The 20533-nt window shown below is 44.4% G+C and overlaps 1 protein-coding gene across 1 annotated transcript in view; it reads right to left on the bottom strand.

Moving 5' to 3' along the window:
• The window catches only part of SMC4 (structural maintenance of chromosomes 4), an 86782-nt gene that overhangs the window by 23955 nt on the left and 42294 nt on the right, over window positions 1-20533 (bottom strand). The window contains exons 9-14 of the mRNA XM_040349273.1: window positions 18388-18538; window positions 18144-18308; window positions 9691-9924; window positions 5527-5712; window positions 2322-2483; window positions 1899-2124 (exon numbers count right to left, since the gene is read on the bottom strand). Of these exons, the coding sequence (XP_040205207.1) occupies window positions 1899-2124; window positions 2322-2483; window positions 5527-5712; window positions 9691-9924; window positions 18144-18308; window positions 18388-18538 (1124 nt within the window). The remainder of the gene's footprint in view (window positions 1-1898; window positions 2125-2321; window positions 2484-5526; window positions 5713-9690; window positions 9925-18143; window positions 18309-18387; window positions 18539-20533) is intronic.

Below are 20533 nucleotides of genomic sequence, written 5' to 3'. Positions count from 1 at the left end.
TCATGCTTTAAGGTAACAGGATCTGTTTTTTTTGTGTGTGTGGTGGGGGGTGTGTTACAAATGCTTTAAGATAGGCAGTAGTGGGACAGTAAAATTGCGGCTCAACCTGATGGCATGTGTAAACGAACCCTTAAAAACGTATCTATACCCAAGTACAAAAATGTTACATGATGCACTACTTTCCCTTTTTAAAGATTTTTTTTTTTCCCCACCTTGTCATCCTGCCAGTGACAACGCCCACTCACTGTACTGTATATCTATGGAGGAGCAGCATTTACACTCTGGGACAAGACTACAGAAAACGTTCCTCTTTACCATCTATATAACATTGGATTGAGGTGTTCTATAGTTCACATAGAAAGTAATAACTGATAAAAGTGTAACACACAGAAATCATAAGAAGATTCATCACACTAGAACTCTGGCAGGGTAAACAAGCATGGTTACACTTATACACAGAACAAAAGCTGTCAAATGGTATATTTACTAGAAAAAAAAAGGCCAACCTCTCAATATTTCTTTCCTACAAGTTTCAGAAATCTGGCCCAGTAAGGGATATTTTTTTATAAAGTTACCGAGAGGCACATATTTAGTGCAAATCAGGCTCTGATTCGTAAAGGATTTTGAATCGCTGGATATGGTGAAAACTCATGGTCACATCCCCATGCCAACGTCCCATTTTAGGCTGCTGGAACGCGTGGATGAACGGACACACGAGGGCATGTGGGTGCGGGTCACCAAACGCACACAGGGTGCACCTGTTCATTCCAGTTACGGTAACAGACAGCCCTGCATGGGGCATGGAGCCAATTGTCCCATGTAAACAGGGCCTAATGGTGCAATACCCTATTCTCTCTGCCAGGCTCCCACCATCTGTTCAACTGGACCACAAAACCTCATCTCTAAGCTCAGCTTTTTTCGTTCACCACTATCAGAATACATAGATAAGCCCTGCAGCCTATTGCCTGTGGCGCTTATCAGCTTTTAGCCAGCAGGGCAGTTGAAGTCAGTCACATGGATTGAAACTGCGTAGTCCCTGCTGAATAGGCTTTAATTTTAATCCACCTATTGGCCACCTTTAGACGTTCTGGTCGGTAGTTGCAGCCTCATGTTACCAAAAGTCCTGCACTGTAGTGATGCCTGCCCCCAAACAAAGCATTCAAGAGATGTGGAAAGCTCCAGAGCAAGAAATAAGGCAAATATTAGACTATATTCTACTACTCCTTGAATTAATACATTTAACCCCTGCAGTGTGAGGGAGTAGGGAAGCATTAGTGGTCCTGTCTGGGGAGAGCTACCTGCTCTCCCGTTTTCCCAGGTTATTACTGCAAGGAAAAAAAGTTAGGGAGAAAAATCTAATTTACAGCGTTCACCAGAACCATAATAGAACGCAAAACTAAGGAGGCCAACTGTTCAAATAACAACCGCGTAAGAGGGGATCTTCCTTCTAAGCCCCTGTTCACATTGAAGCTGGTCAGATCGCACTTTATTACAGGCAATCGCACTATTCAAATTGGTGCGATGCCGACTTTGCAGTGCCGCACAGATTTGAAAAAGTAGTTTCTGCACTACTTTTGGGTGACAATTGCATAGACATCTGTGCGTGAAGCTGCACAGACGTCTTCCAAATTGCACGCAAAGTCACACTGACAAAAAGTTTTGAAATCATGCGATTTTAAACGCTGCAGTCAATGTAAGCTTGCTTACATTTGGTTGTGTCTTTGGGACATAGAATGAATGTAAATTTCACAAAAAATTGGCATTTAAGACTTGAATATGCAACATTACTAATCTTGCAATTTAAAATGACATTTTTATGGGTTTACTCAATAGCAGGAATCAAGCTACAAGTGAGGAGAGTTGTACACACACACACACACACACCATAAAGCCCTTACCAGACTGCTCTATAATTTGTCCTTGCAGAGTCACCACCCTCCATCTTTTGTCTTTCTGAAAAGCAACTCTAGTTGCTTGATCTAAATTATCTGCAACAAGTGTATCTCTCAAGGCAAAGTAGAAGGCTGGTCTTATGTGCGCATCCTTAACTTTCACCATATCAAACAAACGGGGGATGTTTTCCGGGGTTGATATCTTATTCATTCCTCTCTCCCACACATTCATCTGTAACGAAAATTAAACATATCAAATTTTATACATGATTAACATTTTCTTAAAAAAAAAAAAAAAAAAAAAAAAAAAAAAAGGTATATATATATATATATATATATATATATATATATATATATATATATATATATATATATATATATATATATATATATATATATATATATATTTTAAAAGGAAAAAAAAAGTACCTTGTCTAAGCCAATAAATGTTGCAACTCCGACATTCTGTCTTTTCAAGAAGTTAACGCACTCCTGTGCTGTGTCAATACTATCCACCACAATATGATCCAAAGCTCCACATGACGAGGAGATTGCAACATCGTATTTTTCATCAATAGCTCCAAGGTCCCCCTGAGAACAGAAACAATAGTTATCCATCAATGGTACACACTTGATTTAAAAGTAGGTTAAAAAGATAAAAAATTAAATAAAAAATAATGTTTTTAGGTGCTGCGCTACCAACATCAACATTTCTCAGACCTCCAATATTTCCCGAGTGAAGTAGAGTGCACGCATGTCCAGACTTATTCCTAAAAGTGGTTGTAAACCCATTTTTTGTGAATAAGGCTTGCCTATAGGTAGTGGAAATATCTCCTAATTGTGCGCCGTTTAGGAGATGTTTCACCTGTAGTCCGCCGATAATCTGAACGGCGCTTGCGCTAGGAAGAAACAAAACTAAGTGCCATTAATGGCGGCTGCCGTGCGCATGTGTGGGAGTGACGAATCACAGAGCCGGAGTCTGCCGCGTGGAAGGAAGAGGGGCCAGAAGATGGACGCAGCACAGGGGACATTGCTGGATTCTTTTGCAGGTAAGTGTCACATAATGGGCTAATATGCAATGTATACTAGCCCATTATGCTTTTCATTTGCAGGCTTTGCAGCGAGCAAAAGAGGAAGTAAAACCCATCAGGGTTTACTTCCTCTTGAAGCAGCCCATAGATACTGCAATTTTCTTTCCTTCCACCATGGGCTGGGAAGCCTTCCTGGCTGGCAGAACACAATTATTACTGCTAGCAGCTATACCTGCCAGCAGTAATCGCATGTATAAAATCCAACAAGCAGGTTGTACCCAAGTCATTTGGTGGATAGACTTAGGTGCAACCAGCCTGCCCATACATGGATTAAATATTGTCCAATTCCTGCTAACCCAGCTGAGATGATCCAGCTATGGCTGGCCTAAAGTAGTAAAGGAGCAGCAACTTAGTGATAAAGCAATTTCTGTGGTCTCTCTTGTCAACGTGAGCCAACTCTTTGATTCAAAGATCTGCGCAATACACCAAAGCCAGACTGGCTGACAATGATGCCCCTTTGTCTCTCAGTCTGAATAATATTTGCAGGGGATTACGGGTGCATTCACACCTGCAAATGCACCCTGCCTGCAATTAGAACACCAGCAGGTGTCCCCACAATTAGCTGAGAGAAGCCAGCCCCACTGAAACAATAGGAGGCTGCAGACTCTCGCAGCTAATTGTGCCCACTTGCTTGTAATCTCTAATGCAGCAATCAGATGCAAGTGATCACTACGTGAGCTAGTGCTTGCTAGTAGACCGCTGCATAAAGAAGGCTAGTAAAATGACAGATTGGGTACTATTTTTTTTTTTTTTTAGGTGTCTAATATCTAACAAAATTGTATAAATATAACAATTCTATTGTCATTAACTATACGTAAGTCTAGAAAGAAGAAAAAAAAACAAAGGGGGTAGGAGGGAGGAGCGCAATAAAGGGGAAGTGGCCTGGCTAGGCTTTCAAGTTTGTTATACAAGAAAGAGACACATTATATATATATATATATATATATATATATATATATATATATATATATATATATATATATATATATATATATATATAAAAAAAATATTATATACATTTGTCCAATACTTTGATATTTGGTTCGCTGGGGTCTAAGCGAACACTTACATTTTCTGCAGATTATGGCTACCTGGAGTTTTCTGTACACATAGTGTGTACTGACCACTCCCCAGAAACGTTTCCTGCTTGTGCGATTGGCTCACTAATTTTCCTAGAAGCCTGCCTAAGATACAAGTCAGATTTCAGGCATCCCTTGCAACAAAAATGTCATTTTTCGAGAGATATTTTCAATAGGAACAGGTCTAAAGGGATGCAGGCCCAGCAGATTTTTCCATTAGTGCCCTGTAGATCCACAGCTGACAGTTAACTATGAACCACTCCTATAAGACCTACTCAGAACAGAGGCACAGAGAAACACATTGTTTTCTTTAGAATAACAAAAGGTAGGCATTTGCAGCAAAGTTTGATATAATCCTTGCAATGTACATTGATCACTCAGAGCGGAATGTTTTTTTTTATCAACAAAAGTGGAGTTATTGCACTACATGGTTTTGGTAAATCTGAAGACAAAAATCTGTAGAAACTCCAATAGTGTGTATGGGGCTTTAATCTTGAAATGCTGTACACAGCCTGACTTTTGGTCCCAGGGTCCTCCCTAGATAAGAAAATGATACAAGCATAGCCATAGGTAGGCAGAAGACATATTTGTCTGTACTTTACCAACAACCATTTAAACAAGAATTTTTTTTTTAAATTCAACCCAACCAGGGGTGACATAGCTTTATTAGACAGAGAACTATGAAGTTTAACCGATTCCCGACCGGCTCATGCAGGTATACTGCGGCACTATGGCTCCCCCGGGGGAAACCCCATACGATTATCACTTTCCATGAAAAAAACAGCGCGGGGACATAATGCACGTGGCCAGCGGGTGAAATCGCCACCAGCCACGCACGCACGAGAGCCAGCACAGGGATTTGTGTGTAAACACACAAATCCCTGTTCTGTCAGGGGAGAGGAGACAAAGTTTGTTACTACCAAGCAGGAACAATATGTCTCCTCCCCCCCAGTCAGTCCTATCCCCATACAGTTAGAACACACATTTAACCCCTTGATCACCCCCTAGTGTTAACCCCTTCCCTACCAGTGACACCTACACAGTAATCAGTGTAGATTTATAACGGTCCCAAAAATGTGTCATAAGTATCCGATCTGTCCGTCACAATACTGCTACAAAATCACTGCCATTACTAGTTAAAAAATGTCATAAATCTTTCCCATAGTTTGTAGACGCAATAACTTTTGCGTAAACCAATCAATCTATTGCGATTTTTTTTTTTTTTACCAAAATATGTAGAAGAAAATATATTGGCCTAAACTGATGAATTTCTTTTTTGGGGGGGGGGGGGGGGGGGGGGATATTTATTATAGCAACAAGTAAAACATTTTGTGTTTTCAAAATTGTCGCTCTTACACTTTGCTCAATGCCAAAAGAAGAAATAATGATGATTTTTTTTTTTAATAAACTTTGTAACAATCTTCCCATCAGAACATTATTGAGCTGAAAAATATTCAAACATACCAATCTTCCAAAGATCCCAGGAATTTTTCCTTGCTTCTTCTGTTGAATCAGAGCATCAAGAACCCTTCCCCTGCTGCAGTTTGCAGACATGGAGCTTCTGGACTCCTCCACCTTCTGCCTAATCTCCCTGACCTCATTCTTCACAGCGATTTCTTCTTGTGCAAGCACTTCCAACTCACTCTCTTTCTGTAAACATAGTGTAACAAATTATCCAACAGAAGTTGTATGAAACAGTGTAAAAGATCTACTAGCACACAAGTGAAGCAATTTGTCCCCTTTTTGAAAAACCTATTTTAATTGGTCACAAAGATTTTCCACACACGGACACAGAACACAACCAAAAGCTTGTTCAGGAAGTAGAGAATAAGGAGTATTGTCAGACCATGTAGACTGGTTACTATGTTCTCAAAAAGGGATAAATATAAAATGTAATTTTAGTTACAGTGACAGATGCATGTCTTATATACCCAGGCTTGCACAGACACACAATTGAATTTTTAGTTATGTTACCATCTTCAGGTGACTGACATTGGCCAAACATAAATAAATAAGGAATTCCCCCTCTCAGGCATAACCCCCTCCTAGCCAGGCATAGACTAGGTTTTCCTTACAAACCCATGAATAAAAGGAAGAAGGGAGGGGGATCTCTGTGTCCTTTGATGTACTCCAAAAAAAAGGATTTTACCAGAAAACCAAAAATTCAATTTTCTTTTACGTACATCCTTAGACACAAGGGCCTGGATTCACGTAGAACTTAAGCGGCGTATCTCGAGATACGCCGCGTAATTGTAACGATGCGCCGTCGTATCTGTGCGCTGTGCCAATAGAACTAGATACGCCTGAAAATAGGCTTCTTACGACCGGCGTAACTTGCCTACGCCGGCGTATCTTGGGCGCATATTTACGCTGGGGGCATATGGGAAATTCAATACCCATAGGCAAATGAGTGAGATACGCAGATTCACGAACGTACTTGTGCCCGGCGCATTAATATACGCGGTTTACGTAAGTTGTACGTCCAGCGTAATGTTAAGCCTCATAAAGCAGGGGTAAGTCATGTTAACGTATGGACCAGCCGTCGTATTTTACGTTGTTTATGTAGTAGTACATGAATAGGGCTGGGCGTAGGTTACGTCACATCGTAGGCAGTGATTCGACGTATCTTATGGAGTATTTACGACGTGATTCTGACGCATGCGTACTGGGATGCGTCCACGGGACGGTGCATGCGCCGTTCGTTCGGCCCATCATTTTCCACCTACTTTGAATTAGACAGGCTTACGCCGAGGAATTTACGTTACGCCGGCGCAACGTTGGAAGCTAGTTCTTTGTAAATACTGTGCTCGCCGCTCTGCTATACGTCGGTGTAGAGTATATTCGATACGCTACGCCAGCATAACTATGCGCCGATCTACCTGAATCTGGCCCAAGGTATCTTTATATCCATTACGATAGGGATGTCCCAAAGCACTAAATATTAGAGGAGAGCACCACAGCAATAAGCAGACATATGCCAAACAACCAACCCAGAACAGGTTAAAACCTCACAGCCAGTTGCAAAACTTTCTGAGCAAATGTGCCCTCAGAGCCTCAAAAGATCCACTTGGTACTTGGTAAAAGAATGATCCGAAGACTGGGTAGCAGCCTAACAAGCTTAAAAGGGGTTGTAAAGGGAAAAAAAAATTCCCCTAAATAGCTTCCTTTACCTTAGTGCAGTCCTCGGGGAAAAATATATGGAGTACATATAGAGCTTTTGCACAATATACTGGGGAAAATAATTCCAAAAAGCATTACCGTCCCGGGTAGATAAATAAGTATATATTCCCAGTTCTGGGATGTGGCATGGGACTATGCGAATGCGATCAGGAATGTGTATAATAATTACAAAGAGTTTGCTGAGATACCGCATGTTGGACCCCCTGCATACATCACTCTGTCACCCCATAAATTGGTGAAATATATCATCTTATGTGATCATGTTTTTTATCCTATATATTTATGTACATGTCCAATGTTAATTAAATTATATGTTTTATCTATACAAGTCTTGTCTATCATGTGTGAAACCCGCGGTATCTCAGCAAACTCTTTGTAATTATTATACACATTCCTGATCGCATTCGCATAGTCCCATGCCACATCCCAGAACTGGGAATATATACTTTCTTAGTGCAGTCCTCCTTCACTTACCTCATCCTTCAATTTTGCTTTTAAATGTCCTTATTTCTTCTGAGAAACCCTCACTTCCTGTTCTTCTGTCTAACTACACACAGTAATACGAGGCTTTCTCCCTGGCATGGAGAAAGCCTCTTGAGGGGTGAGCAGGCAAGTCAGGACACACTCTACTTTGCAGATAGTGAAAGGAGCTGTGTGTTAGTGGGCATCCCGACTCTCCTGCTCGCCCCCACCCTCAAGAGGCTTTCTCCACACCAGCAAGGAAGCCTCTCATTACTGTGTGGAGTTACAGACAGAAGAACAGGAAGTGAGGATTTCTCAGAAGAAATAAGGACATTTAAAAGCAAAATCGAAGGATGAGGTAAGTGAAGGACGACTGCACTAAGGTAAAGGAAGCCATTTAGGGAAAAACATTTTTTCCCTTTACAACCCCTTTAAGTAACCAAAGCCTAGTGTCGAATTGCCCAGAAAGCACCAACACTTCTAGTAGAAGCATGAGAAATGAGCTAAAGGATCCATCATAAAAAAAGTAAAAAAAAGGAGAAGGGTAGATTGGAAGTTCTGTGACCCTTCCTTGGGCCCTCAGGAAGCACAAAAACGGACTTCAGAAAACTGACTGCATGAGAAACATCATGGGTATAAAGTGCCTTTGCCTTGTGCCATGACATCTGAGGTTTTGAACATAAAAGTAACACAATGTCCTGGTTAAGATGGAACGAAGAGAGTCCACCTTAATGCCCATACGCACAATCTGACTTTCCAACAACAACGATCCGACAGACGTGTTTTATCGGACAATCCGACTGTCTATATGCTCCATAGGACAATTGTTGTCGGAATTTCCACGGACAAATGTTCGCTGTGCATGCTCTCAAACTTTCCAACAACAAATGTGTTACGTCGGATCATCCGATCGTGTGTACACAAGTCCACCAGACTTAAATCCAAAGTACATGACAATGGATGCACAAATAGGGTCAGTAGTCAGCGGATCTCACCATCTGCTGCGCCTACTACGTAAACTCACTCCTTTCATTCCGAAAGAAGACATAGCGGCCGTGGTGGGAGCAATTGTAAACTCCAGATTGGATTATGCAAATGCCCTTTACCTCGGACTCCCAAAGTACCAAATCGCTCGTCTGCAAGTCGTTCAAAATATGGCCGCCAGACTAGTGACTGGGAAAAAAACATGGGAATCAATCTCACCTTCACTAAGAGCCCTTCATTGGTTGCCAATTAGAGACAGAATCGTTTTCAAAGCACTCTGTCTAACGCATAGATGTATCCATGGGAATGCTCCCCATTATCTATGCGAAAAAATAAAAGCTCACAACTCCAATCGCGTTCTGCGATCCACCAACCAAAATTTGCTCCAAATACCAAAAGCCAAATACAAGTCCAAAGGAGAAAGAAGATTCGCGGTCCAGGGTCCCAGACTATGGAACGCTTTACCAACCAGCATTCGGTTGGAGGAAAATCACTTAGCGTTCAGGAGAAAGATCAAAACTCATCTCTTTTGATATCAAAGGAGACAGGAACAACCAGCGCCCAGAGGCGATTTAGTTCGCATGTGCTGCGCTATATAAGTTTTTCATTCATTCATTCACAAACACGCATGCTCAGAACCAATGCTAAACATCAGACAATAGCAGAAGTTACCCAAAGGGTGATGGTAAAGAAGGAGGATCGGGGCCACTCTGTGCAAACCCTTTGCACAGAGGAGGCAAGTATGACATGTTTGTTATTTATTTTTTAAACAAGACTTTACAACCCCTTTAATGTTACAAGACAAAGCAAACACAAATATCATAAAATTCCTATTGTAAAGTTATAAACTAATTGCCACACACAGAATTATTCAGTTTGGGGAGAACTATTGTACAAGGATGCTGGACATAAAAATCAGAGTGCAAGACCAGCAAGAAACATTTAACCACTATGGCAGATATATAGCATCATTTGTCAATGCCCTACTCCTATATTACATACCTTCTTAAGGTCCTCGTCTGCTTTTGGCAGTTTGGTTTCCAGTTCTTTGATTGCAGTTTTTCGTTCTTTTAATGTTGCTGATGCTGTGTTTAATGCTTCCTTGGTTTTGTTACACTGAGACAAGGCTGTATTATGTCGACTTAAATAAATGTCCAGTTCAGACTGGGCCACGTCCATCTTTGAGCGGGTTTCATTTACATTCTTGTTTAATTCCATCAGTTGTCTCTCTTTACCCTAAGGGTGATATACATATGGCATCCATAAATATGTTCTTATCACTTTCTTTAAAACACAATTCCAACAATATGAAAGTGAAAAAGCAGCATCAAATTTCAAAATGCTGCTTTCCCACCTCCATCGCTAACTACTAACTCACTGAAGCTTATCAAGGTGGCAAGCAACACCTAGAAATTGCCAGAACAGAGCACGCCAGGATGCTCAATTGCCTAGCTCAATCCAAGAAGCACTAATTTTCTGCTAATTGCCAGCCTAAAAAGGTATTCATATGCAACAGGGCAAAGATTTCATGGCTGCATCCTAGCTATGTCAGAGGACGCTAGCTCAGAAGGACAAATTGACTGCTAAAACCCATTAAAAGATTGGGCATCCAGTTCTTCCTCCACAACCTCTTAGCACACAGTACATAATTGAAACTACAGGGGATGGGGATAGAGATCTCTCTCTCTCTGTATATGAGGTACAGAAGATAGCACCAACATTTTCAGACTTTTTTCCTACACTGCTCACAAATGGCACCTCAGACATATAGGGTTAAAAAAAAAAAAAAAGGTCCTTTGCCACTTGGTCAATGCTGCTAAAGCATGTATTACTCCACGTTGTAAGGATTTAAATCCTCCTACCATTGCTATGTGGCTTTATAAGGTCAGGCATAGTAATGCAATGGAAAACTTAGTACATACTACTCAGGTTTTCCCTTCTCTCTTGTCAATATATACGCGCAGTCCATTTCCCGTATATTGTACATGTACAATAGAAAAACTAATGTGTCAATGGTGAAATAAAGTGCTATAGTGCGTGGAATATAATACACTGATAATGAATCTAATGAATCAAAGCAACATGATTAAATCATAATGTCCAATTCAAACATAATTAAATCTGGACATGGTGATCCAAATGTGTTCTCGTCTCAACACACTGGTGCTCCCCGTGTGTGTGTGTGTGTGTGTGTGTGTGTGTGTGTGTGTGTGTGTGTGTGTGTGTGTGTGTGTGTGTGTGTGTGTGTGTGTGTGTGTGTATGTATGTATGTATGTATGTATGTATGTATGTATGTATGTATGTATGTATGTATGTATGTATCTATATATATATATATATATATATATATATATATATATATATATATATATATATATATATATATATATATATATATATATATATATATATATATATATGCGGGGCCACATACATGTAGCTGTCCTGTCAAAGGTGAGGAGACCGATGTGTTCCCAGTACAGAGGAACACAGATCGGTCTCCTCCCCTTGTGAGTCCCCGCCCCCTACAGTTAGAATCACTACCTATGATACGCATTTACCCCTTGATCGTCCCCTGTGTTAACCCCTTCCCTGCCAGTCAAATTATACAGTAATCAATGCATTTTTATAGCACCGTTTGCTGTATAAATGCGAATGGTCCCAAAAATGGGTCAAAAGTGTCCGCCGCAATGTCGCAGTCACACACAAAAAAAAAAAAAAGAAAGAAAGAAAGAAAGAAAGAAAGAAAAAGTCGCAGATCGCCGCCATTACTAAAAAATAAATAAAAATGCCATATTATATCCCCTATTTTGTAGACGTTATAACTTTTACTCAAACCAATCGATATACGCTTATTGCGTTTTTTTTTTTTTTACCAAAAATATGTAGAAGAATACGTATCGGCCTAAACTGAGGAGAAAAAAAAAAAAAAAAAAATGTTGATCTAGCAAAAAGTAAAAAAAAAAAAAATAGGATTTTTGTACTCACCGTAAAATCCATTTCTCTGAGTTCATGGACGGACACAGCAGCAATTGACCTTAGGATTATCTACCTTCCTTTGAGGAGATGACTAGGCAGAAAAAACAGCACTTCAAGTGTTTAACACTTGAAGTGCTGTTTTTTCTGCCTAGTCATCTCCTCAAAGGAAGGTAGATAACCCTAAGGTCAATAGTATAGCACCTCCCAGGGGGCGGGTCCCCCAGGTACATCCCTCTGTCTGCATCATGCAGCCCCAGTTCGAAACAAGCAGTACAAACAAAGGAGAGGAGGGTGCTGTGTTGGTCCATGAACTCAGAGAAATGGATTTTACGGTGAGTACAAAAATCCTATTTTCTCTTCTGTTCATGGACGGACACAGCAGCAATTGACCTTAGGGACGTCCCCAAGCAGTGTCAAAAATGTAGAGGGGTGGGAAAAACAGCAAACCAAACAAACCGGAGTTTCTCAACGGAGGAACTCCACCTTAAACAGCCGCCTGTAAAACCTTGCAGCCAAAAGAGGCATCCGAAGATGCACTCACATCCACCTTGTAAAACTTTGAGAAGGTGTGGACTGATGACCAGGTAGCTGCCTTACACACCTGTAAAACAGACGCTTGATGGCGGAAAGCCCAAGAGGCACCAATCGCCCAGGTCGAATGCGCCGTAAGCTGAAAGGGGGGCGCCCGCCCCTTTAGGGCATAGGCCTGAAGTACGACCTGTCAGATCCACCTAGAAATGGTGGCCGATGAGAACGCCAGACCCTTCTTAGGACCAGTCACCAACACGAACAGTGAATCTGACCTCCGAAACGGAGCCGTAGCAGACAAGTACACCCGTAGGGCTCGAACCACGTCCAAGGAATGCAACGTGGCTTCATTCAGGTTCTTCGGCCGAGGACATAAAGATGGAAGAACAATGTCCTCATTGATGTGAAAAGCCGAAACAACCTTTGGAAGGAATGACGGCCGCAGCCGCAGCACTACCTTGTCCTTGTGGATGACCAAATAAGGAGCCTTGCAAGACAAGGCCGCCAGTTCAGAAACCCGTCTGACCGAAGTAATCGCCACCAGAAAAACCACCTTCTGGGACAGAGTCAATATGGCAATCTATCGAATATCCTCAAACTTAGACTCTGAAGCACCGAGAGGACCAAGTTCAAGTCCCATGGAGGCAGTAAAGGACGCACAGGAGGGGCCACATGACAAACCCCCTGTATAAACGTACGCACCAGGGAGTGCGCCGCCAATGGTCGCTGAAAGTAAACAGCTAAGGCCGAGATCTGACCCTTAACTGTACTTAAGGCGAGAGCCTGATCCACTCCACGCTGTAAGAACAGCAGAACCCGGGACATCACGTATGTACGGGGGTGCCAACTCATCTCCTCACACATGGAGATGTAGGCCTTCCACGTACGATGGTAAATCTTCTGTGAAGTAGACTTCCGTGCATGTAGCATGGTAGAAATCAGAGTCTGACAGGCCTCGGTCCTTCAGCACCTGGCTCTCAACAGCCACGCCGTTAAAGCCAGCGACTGTAAAGCAGGGTGAAAAATAGGACCCTGCGACAGAAGATCTTCTCTCAGGGGTAGACGCCAAGGGACGTCTGCTACCAGACGCACCAGGTACGCGTTCTAGGGACGGCGCGGCCAATCCGGGGCGATCAGGATTGTTGGTAGCCCCTCGGCTTCCACTCTGCGCAGCAGGCGGGGAAGAAGCTTCAGAGGAGGGAAGGCGTAGATTAGGCGATAGTGACCCCATGGCGCCACCAACGCGTCTGACGCGTCCGCCCACAGGTCTCTTGACCTGGCCACGAACCGTAACACCTTCCGATTGAGACGGGACGCTAGAAGATCCACGTCTGGAGTGCCCCATTTTTGGCACAGACTCTGAAACACTTCCGGGTGTAGCGACCATTCTCCTTGGTCTAGCGTCTGGCGACTTAGGTAGTCGGCCTGCCAGTTCTGCACCCCCGGAATGTACACGGCCGACAGAGCCGGAAAGTATCTTTTGGCCCACCGGAGAATGTGCGCAACTTCCGTCGCTGCGGCCGAGCTCCGTGTGCCCCCCTGATGATTGACGTACGCCACGGCCGTGGCGTTGCCGGACTGGATCCTGACCGGTCTCCTGAGTCCAGCGCCCCTGGGCTGACTGGACACCCCACACCCCAGCCGGAGAGGCTGGAATTTGTCGTGACCACTGTCCAATGGCACGGCAGAAACTATTTTCCGGTCCGAAGTACCGGGGATGTCAGCCACCACACTAGGGAGGACCTGACCAGGCGACTCACCCGAATCTGGTAATCCAGAGATGAGGGGAGCTTGTCCCAACGTGACAGAATCTCTTTCTGTAACACTCGAGTGTGGAATTGAGCATACGGAACTGCCTCCAACTAGGCCACCATCAGACCCAGAACTCCCATGCAAAAGCGAAGCGACGACCACCCGCTGCACCGCAGATTGTAGCGTCTGTAATTTTTCCCTCGGGAGAAAAACCCTCGCCTCTGAGGAATCCAGGACTAACCCCAGGTATTCCAACCGCTGAGACGGTACCAGAACCGACTTCTGGACATTCAATAGCCAAACTGAATTCTCGGAGGGCCCGACAGGTGATAGACACGTCCTCTAACTCTGAGCTTGAGGAAGCTCTCAGAAGAAGGTCGTCCAGGTATCCTACAATAGGGATCCCGCGCTGCCTCAGCAGGGCCAGAATCGGAGCCAGCACCTTGGTGAAAAACTGTGATGCCAAAGCCAGGCCGGACGGAAGGGCCACAAATTGAAAGTGGTCCCCTCCGACAGCAAAACGCAGAAATCTCTGGCGTTTTGCGCATATGGGGATATGCAGGTACTCGTCCTTGATATCCAAGGATGCCAGAAAATCCCCCTGATGGAGTGCCGCCACTACCGAGCGAATCGACTCCATCCTGAACTTTTGCACTTTGACAAAACAATTGAGGGCCTTGAGGTCCAGGATTGGACGGAATCCCTTCCTTCTTGGGGACTACAAACAGATTGGAGTAAAACCCCTGAAACCGTTCTGCTGAGGGAACCGGTACAATCACTCCCCTGACCAGCATGTCCTGAACAGCCCCTGACAGGGCCACCCAGCGTTCGAGGAAGCTGGAGGTTGGAAGGAAAAAATCTGTTTGGTGGACAAGAGAAACTATATCTTGTACCCCGAGGAAACTACTTCGCAAACCCATCGGTCGGAAAGAAGAGACCTCCACCGAGCCGCAAATTCGCGAAGCCGGCCCCCCACTCGAGGTACGGGCGGGGGCAGACCTTCATGCAGAAGCAGGCTTGCGGTACCAAGTGCGCTTTTGTTCTTCAGCGGGCGCCTTGGCACCCTGGAAACCTTTTCCTACCGCATCGGGGGAGGAAAAAACGCTTGGGGGTAGTAAAGGAGGGCCCTTGCTTACGGCGAGGCTCCTTACCCTTTCCAGATTGCCACCTCCAGTGGCATCTTTTATGATGTCATCCAGAGACGTCCCAAAAAGCCGTTCACCCTTAAAGGGCAAATCCACCAAGGCTTTTTTAGAAGACTGGTCCGCAGACCAACACTTCAGCCACACTAAGCTGCGTAGCACCACCGCGTAGGCGGAGGCCCTGGAGAGCAAGGGAAGTGTATCCAGGGCCGACTCACAGACAAACTTTAGGCCCTGCACCAACTGGTCGGCCAGTTCCACACAGAGCTCAGGTGCATTCTGCGCCTCCAGCAAGGACTTTGCCCGTTCGGTAAGTGTCGCAGACACTAGCGCCGCGGCCAAGAACGGTCTCACCGCCGACCCCACCACTGTGAACATGGAGCGGGCCACAGCCTCAGCTCTATCTGCGGGGTCCTTAAAAGCTGGAGCCCCTTCCACAGGCAACGTGGTAGCCTTGTTCAGTCTGGACACAGGGGGATCCACTGACGGAGGAGATACCGGTTTGAGGAGGATTTCCTAAAGAAGTGGGTAACGGACCGCAAAGTATTTTGGAACAGCAAAAACTTTCTGTGGCCGATCCTATTCCTTGTACAACAATTTGTCCAAATAAGGAACACAAGGAACCACTTTCGCGGGGCGGCTTGCGGAACCCAAAAAGGTACCGGTATATCTGATGCCTCCACTGAATCCTCAAGTTTTTGAGTATCCCGCGCACCGCAGTGATAAGAGCGCCAACAAACGCCTTATCATGCGCTGACCCTGAAGCAGAGTCATCCTCACTGTTCGTGTGGGCTAGGCCTGCAGCTTCTGACAACGGAACCAGGGCCAGACGCAATAGCATCCCCAGAAGAAGGCAGAGGGAGGGGGCGCTTTTTACCCTTCTTCTGGCCACTCGCCGCTTCAATCCTGGCAACAAACGCCTCAAGGACTGCCGTCATGGCATCCACTGAGGCCGCAGGAACAGGGGCACTAAGGGTCAACTCTGGCATGCTTGGGGTAGAAGACTCCGGTTCGGACGCCATGCTGACCCACTGTAAATGCCACCTTTGTATTGCAAGGCAGAACCCACAGGTCACCCTCCAGGCCACAACAGAGAGCAGGGGACCCCCCAGAGGACTCACCACCCGACCAGGCTGTAGTGCTGCTGAGAAGCTAGAAACGCTGCCCGTGCTGTGCCGTCCCTCAGTGACCATTTTGGATTAGCCGGCACCATTTTCTTGTAGCCGCGCTGTTTTTAATGCTAATGCAGCTGGCGGACATTTTCTTGTAGCTCCCGCTTTTTTTTTTTCCTGAGGCGGCCATCTTCTTGTAGTGACATAAAGCAGCAAAACATGGCAAAAGTACCAGACCCTGCAGGTTCACCCCCGCACACACAGCATCACAAAAAGGCATATAGCACCCCCCAGCAGCCACAGCCCCAGGTAGGACGGAGCCCCCCAGGCGAACCCCCCACCTCACGTCCGCCACCCAGAATGCGGGGAAGGGGGAGAGAGGAAAGCAGGACGGACCCTCGACCGGACCTCCCCGGGAATGCACCAGCCGAACCACCATGCCAAGGCAAGGGGAAACTACTTACCCATCCTGCGACCACCGGCTGGAGGCATTCCAAACAGACCCAACATCCGCTTGCGGCATGGCTGTCGGCCCGGCACACTGTGACTCGGCCATAGAGACCGGTCATATGTGTGTGCCCTGGAGCGTATAGCTCACTGGCCACCCCTGGAGCAACGGGGCATGCCGTGGACGGCCCAGCGCGTAGCTAAAGGCCGGTACATGCTCGATGGCCGAACATGAGGGGACTACAAGGATCTAGGATCCAGCCTGTCACCCAGTCGGCAGTTGATTGAAGATCCCAAAATGCAGGAAAATATAAAATAAAAGCGGAAAAAAACAAAAAAAACCTCCAGAGCACATGGGCCAATAAGAAGAGCCATGTCTTCTCCTCACGCTAGGCAGAAAAAAACTGGAGCTGCATGATGCAGAGAGAGGGATGTACCCGGGGACCCGCCCCCTGGAAGGTGCTATACTGAGAAGTGTTTTAACACTTTAAGTGCTGTTTTTTCTGCCTAGTCATCTCCTGAAAGGAAGGTAGATAACCCTAAGGTCAATTGCTGCGGTGTCTGTCCATGAACGGAAGAGAAATTGTTTTTTTTTTTTTTTTTATTGTCGCTCTTGTTTATAGCTGTGATTGGTCAGTGTGATCACATGGTACAAACTGGGTCAATCATAGCCCATCTGTACCATGTAATCAGCTTTGACCAATCACAGCTAATCACAAAACAAAAAGGAATGAAGCAATTTCATGAAGAAAGATCATTTGCAGCATATTTTAACAAAGAAATGTTTTTATTTTTCCCCAAAGTTTTCGGTCTGCTCTCATTTATTTAGCAAAAAAAAAAAAAAAACTGTGGCGATTAAAAACCACCCAAAGGAAGCTCTATTTTGGTGAACAAAAATTATACAAAATTTAGTTTGGGTACAGCTTTGCAATGTCACTACTGTCATTCACAGCGTGACAGAGCTGAAAGCTGAAAAGTGTCCCTGTATCGAAGTGCTTTATAAAAATAAAAAATAGAAAAAGTTTATAGTCTGTTTTGGATGGTGTGCTGTTTCAAATGACTTCATCCCCCTCCATGTGGTCCAACCATTTCTCATCTCTAATCTAAATCAGAAGGCCTAAAATTGGCACTAGTATATGAATGCGAGTTAGGGACCTTAAAATTGTAAGGTCCTTGAGAGTAGGGACTGATGTGAATGTACATTGTATATGTAAAGCGCTGCGTAAATTGACCGCGCTATTCAAGTACCTAAATAATAATAATAATAATAATAACAACTGAATTGGGAGGGGGAAAAAAAAGCACTTCTGTAGCAGTCAAGATTTATAATGTGTTTGACAATTAGTGTTGCCATTTCCTCAAAGCCAATCAGATCCTTTCCAATTCTTACTATCATTTGAAGGACAGGACTGATTGGCTTGCAGCTTTGGAAAAACACAATAGTTAGCACTCACACAAGGATAAATGAGTCTCCCCAGTATTTCATGTTACAGACCTCCTTTTCCTCCTGTAAGCCTTGAGTTTCTATTTTAAGGCTGTCCATAACTTGTTTTAGCTTCTCTTCTTCCTTTTCCTTCAGCTTCTCAAGGGTTCCTTTCTTACTGGTAGCCTCTTCAATAATTTTATGACTGTTAGCAGGAACGCTTTTAAATTCTTCCACCTAAAAAAAAAAAAAAAAAAGGTAAATGATCTGCATTTAAATGACTTAAGTAAACAGGTTGGCCCAAGAACAAAACTACCTTTTCTTTGTCCTTTTGAAGTTGCTTTTGAAGCTTTTTTACTTTACTTTTTGCATGTTTGAGCTTTTCCCGAAAATCAACATCTTGCAAGTCCAACTGAGTAAATTTCTCCCTGCTTTCCTCAACAAATTTGTTGACTTTATTCATTTCCCTTAAAAGAAAAAAAAAAAAAAAAAAGAAGGAGGTAAAGGATTGTAAGCATATGGTATCAATTTGTTCACCTATCTGGAGATTGTAGATGAATATTTCCCTTTACATTATTACTCTTTCTCCTTATTTTCACAGCTTTACAGCACACTCATTGGCTGAAAGTGGGATTAAACTCCCCATCTCTGAATTTTACCTATAGTCAAGCCTATAATAAAGGTTTACCTATAGCTACTGTAAAATATCTCAACGGGAGACCTGAGCCGGCATATCTGGGGGCTGGCCGGAGACCCGCACAAAGCTAAAATCGGCTTTGATCGGGTCTCCAAAAGAAGTAAACCCAGAAGCGACATCACATTTCCATCATCAAATCCACAGTATTAAAAAAACACAGATCTTGGCGTATTGAATACTCTTTTAAGTTTTTAAGTGCAGGGGGAGGGGGGGGGGGGTTGGACCCCAGATCCCTCCATAAAGAGTACCGGTCGCTGCCTATTACTGTCACAAGGGATGTTTACATTAATTGTGACAGAAATAAAAGCAATCAGAAAAAGAAAAAAAAAACTATTTTTAAAAAAAGGGACAGTGCAAAAAAAAAAAAAAAAAATTGGATTTTTGTACTCACCATAAAATCATTTTCTCTGAAGCTCATGGACGGACACAGCTCCTTTATTCGTGACAGTAGAATTTATATGCCATCTATCAGGAGAGGACTAGGCAGACATGTTAAACAGTTAAAAACATGTAACAGCAAAGCTGAACAGTACCAGGGGGCGGTCCTTCTGGCTATAACCCCATCACTCTGCATCTAGCAGCTCAGTTCGTCAAAAAGCAGCACAAGCATAAAAAGAAGGGGTGGGTGCTGTGTCCATCCATGAACTTCAGAGAAAAGGATTTTACGGTGAGTACAAAAATCCTATTTTCTCTTTCGTTCATGGACGGACACAGCTCCTTTATTCTTGAAAGTAGTGACAACCCCAAGCAGTGTAAAAAAAAACGATGGGTGGGCACAGCAAGCAAACCAACCTTAAAATTGGTCGCCTGCAAAACTTTGCGGCCAAAGCAAGTAGATGAATGCACATAAACCTTGTAAAACGTAGTGAAAGTGTGAACGGACGTCCAGGACGCCGCCTTACACACCTGCGAGACAGACGCTTGATGTATGAAGGCCCAAGAGGCATCTATTACCTTGGTCGAATGTGCTGTGACAGGAAAGGGAGGCGCGCGCCCTTTTAGGGCATAAGCCTGAATCATGTTCTGTCTGATCCCCCGAGAAATGGTGGCCAATGAGACCGCCAGGCCCTTCTTTAGACCAGCCACCGACACAAACAGTGAGTCCGACCTCTGAAACTGAGTCGTAGCAGATGTGTACACCCGCAGAGCTCGGACCACGTCCAAGGAATGCAAAGCAACCTCTTTGGGGTGCGACGGCCGAGGACATAAGGACCGAAGCACAATGTCCTCATTTAAGTGAAATTCGGAAGAAACTAAGGCTGCTGGCGTAGCACAGCCTTATCCTTGTGGAGGATCAAGTGTGGGGACGTACATGGCAAGGCCGCCAACTCAGAAACGCTCCCGACGGATGTAATAGCCACTAGAAAGGCAACTTTCTGAGCGAGTGTCAAAAGGGGAATCTCTCTGATGTTCTCAAACAGAGGTTTCTGAAGTACCGAGAGCACCAGATTCAAATCCCATGGAGGTAATGGTGGTCGAACCAGAGGGGCCACATGTCGAAACCCTTGCACAAACGTACTCACCAGTGAATGAGTCGCCAAGGGTCGTTGAAAGAAGACAGCCAAGGCTGATATCTGCCCCTTAAAGGGGGGTTCCACCCGCGATTTATTTTTTTAAGTCAGCAGCTACAAACACTGTAGCTGCTGACTTTTAATAAAGGACACTTACCTGTCCTACTCTGCCGCGATGTCACCCCCCCCCCTCAGGCCGATCCCTGGATCCTAGCAGCTTCGGGGGCCGCCATCCTCAGTAAGGAAAACAGGCA

This window comes from Rana temporaria, chromosome 4 (genome assembly GCF_905171775.1).
Source record: "Rana temporaria chromosome 4, aRanTem1.1, whole genome shotgun sequence".
Lineage (NCBI taxonomy): Eukaryota > Metazoa > Chordata > Amphibia > Anura > Ranidae > Rana > Rana temporaria.
This window is presented reverse-complemented; position numbering and strand designations above follow the sequence as displayed.